This window comes from Lathyrus oleraceus, chromosome 4 (assembly GCF_024323335.1).
Source record: "Lathyrus oleraceus cultivar Zhongwan6 chromosome 4, CAAS_Psat_ZW6_1.0, whole genome shotgun sequence".
Lineage (NCBI taxonomy): Eukaryota > Viridiplantae > Streptophyta > Magnoliopsida > Fabales > Fabaceae > Lathyrus > Lathyrus oleraceus.
Genome location: NC_066582.1, coordinates 154,269,081 through 154,280,244, shown reverse-complemented (window position 1 = coordinate 154,280,244; position 11,164 = coordinate 154,269,081). Strand labels below are relative to the sequence as shown.

Genomic DNA, 11,164 nt, shown 5'->3' with positions numbered 1-11,164 from the left:
GAAAGTTTGAGATATCTACTTAAATTATTATGTTGGACAAAATTTCATAATTCAAAAATAAACACATGTGATAATACAAAACATTATAGGCCACATAACAATTGAAATGTCAAAGAGTCCAAGTTCAGGTGCCCATACCTTTCTCAAACAAAATGCAAATGATGCAAAATTTTAGTCCAAATTCATTGTCTTGAAAAGATCTACAACTTTTATATTGAAGGTTTTTTCATTTGAGGGTTTTATCATTCAAACAGAAGGGCTTGAAGTTGGTCCCTTTTGGGCAAAATTCACATACACATGTTTTGACAGAAACCCTAATTTTGGGTCAAGTTCGCAAGGACCTAACTCACTCATTTTTAATTATTTTGAGGTGGGACCAAGTGCATTGCAAAATTTAAGATGTCTACTTCAAATGTTATGTTGGACAAAATTTCATAATTCTAAAAGAAACACATGCAGTAATACAAAACATTATAGGTCAGATAACAGTTGAAAAAATCAGAAGTCCAACTTCAACTGCCCATAACTTTCTCATAAAAAATCCAAATGATGCAAAATTTATGTCCAAATTCATTGTCTTGAAAAGATCTACAACTTTCATGTTGGAGGTTTTGTCATTTGAGACTTTTTTAAGGATGTCGCCAATTGAATTGACGCCTCCTCTTAAAACTTACACATAGACGCCAATTGGATTGGCTAGGGCACCTGCCCTATCCAATCCAATTGACGCCTCCATTCAAGACTTAAGAGGAGTCGCAAATTCAATTGGCGCCTCCTCCTAAAAATGGGGTAGTTTGGAAATTTTTCTGAAACCTGGGATATTTTGGGATTTTTTTTGAAAAACTGGGTTATCTCGGTAAAAAAACCGAAAATTTCTAAAAAAAAAATATATAAGATGCATTAAAAATCTTAAATTATAATTTTCACGGGCTAAAAAAAAAAAGGAGTGTATCAAGCTGCAATAGGAAAATTGGATATGCACCCGACCCACCCAACGCGGATCTCTATAAATACGGCCAAATAAAATTTAGGGTTTCTCTGCTTCTTCCGTTTCATCGCTGCCACTTCCTAATACCAAGCTTACAGCGTCTTCGATCTCTGTAAAAATGGTACTTTTTCTCTCCTCCTCTTTTGCTTTCGGTAATCTGCATTCAATTCAAAACATCTCTTTCGTTTTTCCAATGTATATAGAATTACAGATTGAAAGATAGATAGAGGAAACTTAGTATTATTGAACCCTTCCTCCTTTCAGATTTGCGATTTTCAAGTATGTTTTAACTTGTTTTTGTGGTTCATCATTGAATAATGTTGATTTTGTACGGTTTTGCAGACTAAGAGAACAAAGAAGGCTGGAATTGTTGGCAAATATGGTGTGTCTTATCGCTTTAATTATAGTGAAATCTGTTTAGTTCCTTGCGTTTTGATTATCGTTATTTGCTTGTTGTTATGCTCTTCAATGTTTTGGATGGGTTTGTTTTTGACCATTATGTGGTTGTGTTTATGATAAGATGATTAGAGATTTATGCATTGCTGTTTAGATCTGAATGAATAATTGTATGAAAAGTTGCCAGCAAACATGCTGTTTTGAAATATTTTGTTCAAGATATGTTTAGTACGGTTTAACAATTTGGGGGAAAACTAATGTTACCGACTTGTTATACCCAATTCATGAATTTTATTTATAGAACACTATTATATAATTTTTTTACAAATTTGGATTTTGCTTATATCAATGTTGTTAAATATTTGGTATGGCTTAGGGGAATTTGGACTAACCTCTATTTAATTAAAAAATATTGTCAAATAGTCTGCTATATTGGCGTTATAGAACCCGTAGCATATTGAAATTTTAACAATGTGCTATTTTCTTCTATCTTCAATTGATAACAGTTATTTATAAGTCTTTTAAGAGCACCATTTGTTGTGATATATGAGAAGCTTATTTTGTTTGTTTTATTATATCAGGTACCCGTTATGGTGCTAGTTTGCGGAAGCAGATTAAGAAGATGGAAGTTAGTCAGCACAGCAAATTTTTCTGTGAATTTTGTGGAAAGGTAGACCTTATGTTAATCTTCTTTTAAGTACATAGTATGTTATTTTGTATGATGTGAAATGTTGAGTTCTGATGATCAACTACCAAGGCATTTACATTAGTGGGTTTATTGTTATGTGTTTGAAATGTTTGACTTCTGATGATCAAATACTTTTGCAGTATGCTGTGAAAAGGAAAGCTGTAGGAATATGGGGATGCAAGGATTGTGGGAAAGTGAAAGCAGGAGGAGCTTACACTTTGAAGTATTTTTTCTTATTCCTTTTTTATCTAAGTTTTTCATTTCAAGTTTGAAAGGCAGCCCACATGACATTGTTTTTTCTTTTTTGACAGCACTGCTAGTGCCGTTACTGTTCGGAGCACCATCAGGAGGTTGAGGGAACAAACTGAAAGTTAAGCGTTTAGCTTTTGCTTGATGCTCTAGTTTATTTAATTAAGTCTAGTTGAATTTCTGAGAAATTTGTACTCCAATTATACTTTTATTTTGAGTTCTATTTGAGATAATTTTAACTTTACTTGTTTGTGAAACTCTTTCTGGTGGATCAAATACCTTTGTTGTTTCCTTTCATTATCTTCAAATGCCAATAGTTTCTCTTGATGCTTTTCAATCTTAAGATAAGCTCACCCTGTGGTTATAGGCCTGTGTTTTTCATTGTTTTAGTGAGGGCACATTAGCATTATAAATATGGCCTTTGATTGCGTTCTGCATAGGGTTTATTGCGGTTTTAATGAAGACATGCTAGCATTATAATAGTATGGCATTTGATCGTGTTCTGCAGAGTTTTATACATTTATAATGAATTGTTAAAATTGTCACTACATAGAAGAATGAATAGGCCTTGGTTTGATTTGATTATATCAAACTCTAAATAACTTGAGTTCAAACATACTATGTTTGAATAGAATATATATATATTTTCTGATATTCTGGCTTTGGATTGAAGAGGTATGCACAGCCACTTATCTTTATACTGTGAAGGGTTAAAGTATCATTGCATAGTAGAATTATTGTGCTTCTGGTTTGAACTCTGCGTAACAAGTTTCAACTCGGTTCATTAGAGTAGAACAATCATTCAATTGTTTTATTTTATGTTACCAATTACTTTTACAAGTCAATCGTTTTTCTTTTCAAACAAGTATATGTTTTAAGAACATTGCTTATTAAACTCCATAAATATGACTACTGTTCTCTATGTGAAGTGTTATTTGATGTAAATATGCATTATGTTATATATATTCATATTTTTTTTTGTAAATTATTTTCTTATTGTTTGTTAATGAAAAATAGTATAGTTAAATAAATTTTTTGCCCAATGATAATATGTGGAACCTGATTTTTAGGCTTTGATTGCATTTACATTTATTTAGAAGACGACCCAGATTTAACATAGTGGAAAATTATATACACTTTCTATGAAGACTTGCACCCACCCAATATGAGCTTGTAAGTCATTCAAACATCTATACATTGATCTTCCACCTAATCATATGCTTTCAACTCAGATACAAATCAAAACCATTACAAATGCATGCATAACCGAGTAACTTTGGATCTTGGTAACTTTCATAACTTTCTCTCTATTTCTCTCTAGCCATCATTCTATTTAATCTAATATCTATATTCAAAATGTATTAAAAATTTATCAAAGTTACTCAACATTAAAGTCATGAAATCCTTTCCCATAACAGATTCCTTGCTGGAAGGATATTACATAAGGATATTATACTTATTTCCCTTTGCATTCCTCAGAAATAGCGAACCCTTTAGTTATATCAGTTGTTTTGTACTTTGAAACATACAGTTTGTCAGCCGGGCCATTTATCATAATTAAAAATGCAGTTGGAAGTGCTAGAAAATCTGCCGAAGAGACAATGATAGTGCTTTTGCAATCCAGCTTCAACTCTGGTTTAAAAGGCATCTGTCATTTTGGAACACCAGCTGAATCTCTGTTAGATGCTTGTTGATACCATATAATTCTCTTCGTTTTGCCTTTATGACCCCCATGAAAATAGAACCAGTCTAGTATAGTTGAGCTGAACCATCATCAAAATTAGCCTTCCTGCAACATGATTGAGCCTTCCTGCTTGCCACTGTGCAACGACATCAAACATATCAGTTCTGCTCCCTTATTTTTGCATATAGGTGACAAACTCTATCCCCGAGAATTAATACCATTAAACTTCTGTTAAAGAAGAATAGAAAAATTTCATGATTGCCTCTCTTAATCCCAAACTATCATTTCAGATCATTTGTTGTTTTTGGTGCATTTTCATTTATTTTGTATATAACTTAGATAACAGCACTCGAATTTGATTTGGTGTCTGCCTTTTGTTTGGCTTCTACGCGACGGTCATATATAGCGACGGTTTGCCTATTGTGTATTGCATTTTAAAAGCAAGTTGATTTAATGTTTTTATCTGCCAATCATCAAAATTTTACATTCTCAAAATTATATACTAGTATATTTTAAGGACATTAAATCAGTTTATGATCAGAGTTAAACTAGATTAGAGTCAGTTTGATTATAATTAAATAATAGTGAGAGTCATTTGATTTGAGTAAAATAGTGAAAACATATTTAATTAAAGTCTTAATTGAATATGTTGGTTTTAATGCTAATATTTTCACATTTTTTATGTAGATTACCATGACAATAAATACTTCTAACAATATTTTGCGATCACTCTTTGATAAGAAAAAATTGTCTGAATAAGTTTTTTGGATTAACACTGAAACTTGAGGATTGTCGTCAAACAAAGATAAAATATTATGTCTTAAAGACACCTTTATTGAAGAGGACCCTTCTAGTTCTGCATCTAAGGCTGAAATAGATGCTTATAAGAAACATGTTGATGATGTCAATGAAACTGCTTGTCTCATGATGACTATCAATTATGAATTATAAAAGCAACATGGCAGCGTTCGATATGATCAAACACTTGAAAATATTCTATCAAGGGCAGGTGAGACATGTGAGATTTGAAGTTTCAAAAATCCTTTTCTCAAGACAAGCTAGTTGAGGGAGCCCCGGTAGGTCTCCATGTACTCAAGATGATTGGGTATGTGGAGGTTGAAAGCTTGAGTTTTTCCCTAAAAAGGGAGCTTATGACTAATTTGCTATAGTCGTTGCCGGAGAATTTCAATCAATTTATCTTTAATTTCAATATGAATGATATGGACAAAAGTCTTCCAGAGCTGCTAGGCATGTTAAGAACTGCTAAGCAAAATCTAAAGTAAAAAGCAAAGTCTATTATGATAGTCAGTAATGGAAAGAAACAAAACAAAAGGCCCACCAAGCAGGGTGGTAAAGGAAAAAACAAGGAAGTTGTCAGACCTGGACCTACTGCTCATGCTTTGAAGTCTAGTGGAGGTATAACAAAGGCGGACGATTGCTTCTACTGTGGCAAGACCCGACATTCGAAGAGAAACTGCCTAAAAGACCGAAAAGATAAGAAGAATGAAGTATAGACTTCAACTTCATGTATTTTTGATATAGAAATAAATTTATCTACTTCTGCCTCACGATAATTGGATATTAGATGTAGTTCTCACATTTTTACTAATGTGTATGAGCTAAAAAGGAGTAGAGAATTGATAAAAGGCGAAGTTGATCTATGAGTTGGCAATGGAGCAAATGTTGTTGCTTTAGCCGTTGAAATAATGTATTGACATTATCTAATGGTTTAATAATTCAGTTAGAGAACTATTATTATGTGAGAACTGTTATTATGTACTTGCAATTAACATGAATATTATTTCCGTTTCTTGTTTGGACAAGTTTTGTTTTTCATTCATAATAAAAAATAATTGTTGCTCTATTTATTTGAATGATGTATTATATGCTAATGCATAATTGAATAATAGACTGTATGTCCGTGATATTGAAATGTCAATTTATAACATTAATATTAAAATGATGAAACCTAACGAGTTAAATCAAAATTACCTTTGGCATTGTCGCTTTGGCCACATAAATGAGAAGCGCATTCCCAAACTCCATAAAAATGGACTGTTGGACTCTTTTGATTACGAATTATATGATACATGCAAATCTTGTTTAATTAGAAAGATACCAAAGTCCCCATTTACATGAAAAAGTGAAAGAGCTAATGATCTTTCGGCCCTCATACATACTGATGCTTGTGGATCACTGAACATACCAATTAGATGAGGTTTTCCATACTTCATCACATTTACTGATGATTTTAATAGATATGATTATGTGTATTTAATGAAACACATATCTAAATCCTTTGAAAAGTTAAAGGAATTCAAAAATGAAGTACAAAACCAACTGGGTAACAATATTAAAACTCTTCGATCAGATTAAGGCGGTGAATATTTAAGTATAGAGTTCGATGACCATTTAAAAGAGCATGATATTCTATCCCAACTTACTCCTTTCAGAACTCCACAATGGAATGGTGTATCCGAGAGACGAAATTAAACCTTGTTAGACATGTTCCGATCTAAGATGAGTCATGCCGATCTTCCAAACTCCTTTTGGGGACATGCTCTGTTGACAACAACTTACGCACTTAACCGTGTTCCATCCAAAAAGGTTGAGAAGACATAATATGATATATGGAGTGGTAAGAAACCACATATGTCTTACATGAAGATTTGGGGTTCCGAAGTTTATGTGAAACGACAAAATTCAACTAAACTTGAGTCCAGATCTTACAAATGCTTATTTGTGGGTTATCCTACAGAAACAGAAGGATATTACTTATATAATCCTTCTAAGGGAAAAGTGTTTGTCGCACAAACTGGAGTAATCATGGAAAAGGACTTTATTTCCAAAGGAATCAGTGGGCGAAAAGTAGAGCTTGAATAAATTCAAGAATCACAAAGCATTGATACACCTATGGAGGAACTGGAGCAGGGAACGCAAGTAGTTGCAGAAGAGAAACATGCTCAAGTAGGACAAGACCAACGTAGGTCAAACGATATACATCACCAACCTGACAAATATGGTTATCTCGTACCTAATCAAGGTGATGTATTACTAATGGATCAAAATGAGCCTATGATCTGCTAAGAGGCCATCATTGGTCCCGAGTATGAGAAGTGGCTAGAAGCCATGGAATCTAAAATGGATTCCATGTACACAAACCAGTTTTAGACCTTGGTAGAGCCTCATGTAGGAATTAATCCTATAGGATGAAAATGGGTCTTCAAAAATAAGGATGACATGGATGGTAAGGTACATACCTATAAGGTAAGACTGGTTGCTAAGGGCTATAAGCAGATTCATGGTGTAGACTATGATGAAAACTTTTCACTAGTTGCAATGCTTAAATCTGTTTGAATTTTACTTGCTATCGCTGTATATCATGATTACGAAATATGGCAGATGGATGTCAAGACTTCTTTCCTTAATGAGAATCTTCTTAAGGATGTGTACATGACACAACATGAATGATTGAGATACCATAAGAAGCCCAAAAGATATGCAAGTTACAACGATCAATTTATGGATTGAAGCAAGCTTCCAGAAGTTGGAATCTTTGTTTTGATGAAACGGTAAAATAATATGGATTCAGCAATAACGAAGATAAGCCTTGTGTCTATAAGAATGTCAGTGGGAGCTTGATCGTCTTCTTGATATTATATGTATATGACATATTACTCATTGGAAACAATGTCCCTACCTTGCAGCAAGTGAAAACTTGACTAGGGAAATGATTTTATATGAAAGACCTGGGTGAAGCAACCTATATATTAGGCATTAGGATCTATAAAGATATATAAAAAAAACTTCTTGACCTAAGTCAGAGTACATACGTAGACAAAGTGCTGAGACGCTTTAATATGTATGATTCAAAGAAAGAATTCATACCTATGCAACATGACTTGTGTCTATAAAAAACATAATACCCTTCAACTAAGGAAGAAAAGGATAGCATGAACACGATTCCATATGCATATGCAATATGATTTATCATGTATTCCATGTCATGTACTCGACCATATGTCTCATATGCTTTAAGTGCAACAAGTAGGTACCAATCTAATCTCGGTGATGCTCATTGGGTTGCTGGCAAGAATATTCTTAAGTACTTGTGAAGGACTAATGACTCATTATTGATATATGGAGGTCAGAAAGAGCTCACTTTAATTGGATACATCGATGCTAGCTTCTAGACAAATAAATATGACTTTAGATTGTAATATGGTTATGTGTTTTGCTTAAATGGTAGCACTGTGAGTTGGAAAAGTTAATAGCAATATACAGTTGCTGATCATGTATCATTCGTAAGGATCAACTAAAGGATTTTTTTTTGTTTTCCGCGACGTTTTGAATCTCTTTTTTCCTTCAGATGTTTAATGCATTAGATGAATGGTAAAGTCGTCATATTTTTACTGTGAATTAACAAAACCACTATATACAATCCCTTGGTGTATAACACAGTAATTTCTACTAGTGACTTTCTATACATATTCGGTTGACGAAAGTGAAATTAGGAGTTATTACAGTGCGTTAACTCAAAAGCCACTACTAGTGGTCTCCTATCCCTATTCAACCAAAGAAAGTAGATTAATTATCCTAATTCAGACGTATAGGCTTAAGGTCAGTAATCCTTACTTGTTCCAATTCATATTATCAATGCGTCCACAAATTATATGCATTAAGAACAAGGATAATTATATAGAAAATATAACTTCAATTATTCATAAAATATCAAACTAAACATATAATCCAACAGGTTCAAAACAAGTTCATTAGGAAAAACTTAATCTAGAGTAAATTAGCTACTCATCATAATACAATAAAATACCAAGAAATAATAAGATGTTTGCATGTGAAATCCTTGAAGAGTTTGGCCTTCAATGGCTTCCAATGCTCTAAAATCTATCTTCTTGGGACTCCTTGCCTTCACTTTTGAGTAAGAAAACGTAGAACCCATGTAAAAGTACCAAAGTTTCCCTTTTATAGCCACTAAAATGCGTCACAAAAAGTATAAATTAAAGGCTCATCGCACCCGTGATGGCTTATAACGTGCCCACGATAAGGCACGAGAAATCCAATAGCTTTTTCGTTCTTTTGTGCCTTTCTCACCAATTTTCACCAAGTCCATATTTTCTCCATACTTGATTATTCTAAGCACTTCTTTGGCACTTTTTCCTTCATATTAGCTCCATATTTAATTGAAATTGCTCCAAATTCTTGTCGAAAATATGTAATGACAGAGTGCCATCACAACCCTTTGTTGCTTGTCCTCAAGTAACTTGCATGGAACTGCACATTTCAACAGGAAAAACAACATACTAACTATAACCAATGAACATCACCTTTTTAAATTTTTATTATGCGATCATCACTTTTGCTCTCAACTTCAATCACGAAAAATCGGAAAAATACATCCAATATAACGATACTCAACCTTTCTCTCATCTCACTATAATTTCTCTCGTAATGACAGAGTAATCTCTCAATCAACATACAAGAGCATTTTATATTGAATTAAAAAAGTTTCTCAAGAAGTAAATCAAATTCGTTTAAAACACACTTTTGAGGTATTTTTGGGTTATAATGTGGCTTATGTCCAGGTGGGATAATTTGGGAGAGTAGTCTTAAATCTTTGGAGTTAGGTACCTAGTTATCAAATTACTCTTCATACAACTCTTTGCTTTGTTCTATTTGTACTAGAGATGGTCTTTTTCATTCTTATTTTTTTTTCTTTTTCACTTTTTTTTTGAAGAAGTTATTTAAATTCTTTATTTTCTTTTTTACAAATTTTATTTTTGACCAATTTCTCTAGTACCCCAACCCAAAACTTAAACTTTACTCACTTCCAAGAGCAATCCCAAACTTATTATTTTCCTGAAACAAGGAACTAAAGTTTCTACATAACTCCTAAGAGTGGGTGGAAAGATTTAATCTTTCAAGTCATGGGCTAACTAATTTGGCTATGTCACCGAAACAAGGGCTAAAGCTCAAAATGGTTTGCAAAGGATATAACACTAAAACCGAGTTAGCTTAAAAAGGCTAAGAGTTTATAATAAAAAAATGCCTCATTGTGTATTTATTCAACCAATAAACTAATTCAGAAAAGTTGCAAATTCTATAAAACACAATTGCATGGATACACTAAATAGAAGAAAAAGTAAATAATGAAATAATTTGGCTCAAATCTTACTAGCTGAGGTATCTGGAGATTGAATACAAGTTGATTGGTTGTCTTTTTCTTCCTTAACTTTCAATCCACAAGGGAAGTTCTATGATGATCATCTTTTATCTGGTGATTCTTTTTGTTAATCTATTCATTGGTATAGTAGAAACTTATAAACCTGAAAGAAACAAATAGTAGCCAACTTATTCATTAAGGCAAACAAAAGAAAATAATGGAAAACGTATTAATTTTTGGCTTGCATTCTTCGTTGGATTATGAAATAAGAAATCGAGAAATTTGCTGAAATAAGGAATTGCTAAAATTGAAATTTATTGATGGGTTGCCTCCCATTAAGCGCTTCTTTACCGTCATTGGTTTGACTGCTGCATCCTAAGGCTTATCAGGCGTAAGGGGTACCTTGCACTGGTGAATTTTACTCCGATCACTCCTTCATCAACCTTGGTTACCTTAACTTTGTAGCAAGTATCCTGGTCCTTAATATGTTGCATCCAACATTCGCGTCAAATATGACTTCTTCCTTGTTGAACTTTAAGGCCAATTCATCCGATTCCACATTAATCACTACCTTTCCAGTTTCCAAGAAATGTCTTCCTAAAATTAACGAAGCATTTGTATCTTCATTAATATCCACTATAACAAAATCTGCTAGAAACACCAATCCATCCACATTAACTAACACATCTTCTATGACCCCATGCAAATGAGTGATTGAGAGATCGACAAATGTAAGAGTCATATTTGTTGCCTTCAAATGATATGCTTTTAACAAGGACAACACCTTTTGATAATGACAACAAATGTCTTATGATAAGTCAAGCATGAACGGTTAAGCAGATAAAGATGCAAACCTTATCATAAGGGTTTGATGGACTTGACTATTCGATAATGGCAATTAAATGAAATGTAACTAAAGCCTCATCTCAAGCTACTTAAGCAAGTGTAAACAAAAGAGAAGTATCTGACAATATATTGAAG

The 11,164-nt window shown here is 33.1% G+C and overlaps 1 protein-coding gene across 1 annotated transcript; it reads left to right on the top strand.

Annotated features, from left to right (window-relative positions):
* The first annotated feature begins 932 nt into the window (after window positions 1-932).
* On the top strand, window positions 933-2,618 carry LOC127074263 (60S ribosomal protein L37a). Its single transcript, XM_051015569.1, has 5 exons — window positions 933-1,109; window positions 1,331-1,370; window positions 1,966-2,054; window positions 2,213-2,295; window positions 2,384-2,618. Exons 1-5 carry the CDS (start codon window positions 1,107-1,109, stop codon window positions 2,445-2,447), a joined length of 279 nt encoding a protein of 92 aa, XP_050871526.1. The 5' UTR covers window positions 933-1,106; the 3' UTR covers window positions 2,448-2,618.
* The last annotated feature ends 8,546 nt before the right edge of the window (window positions 2,619-11,164 follow it).

Coding starts and splice junctions, on each gene's coding strand:
- LOC127074263 (XM_051015569.1), top strand. Junction 1,371..1,965: donor TGGAATTGTTGGCAAATATG/GTGTGTCTTATC, acceptor TTATTATATCAG/GTACCCGTTATGGTGCTAGT. Junction 2,296..2,383: donor GGAGGAGCTTACACTTTGAA/GTATTTTTTCTT, acceptor CTTTTTTGACAG/CACTGCTAGTGCCGTTACTG.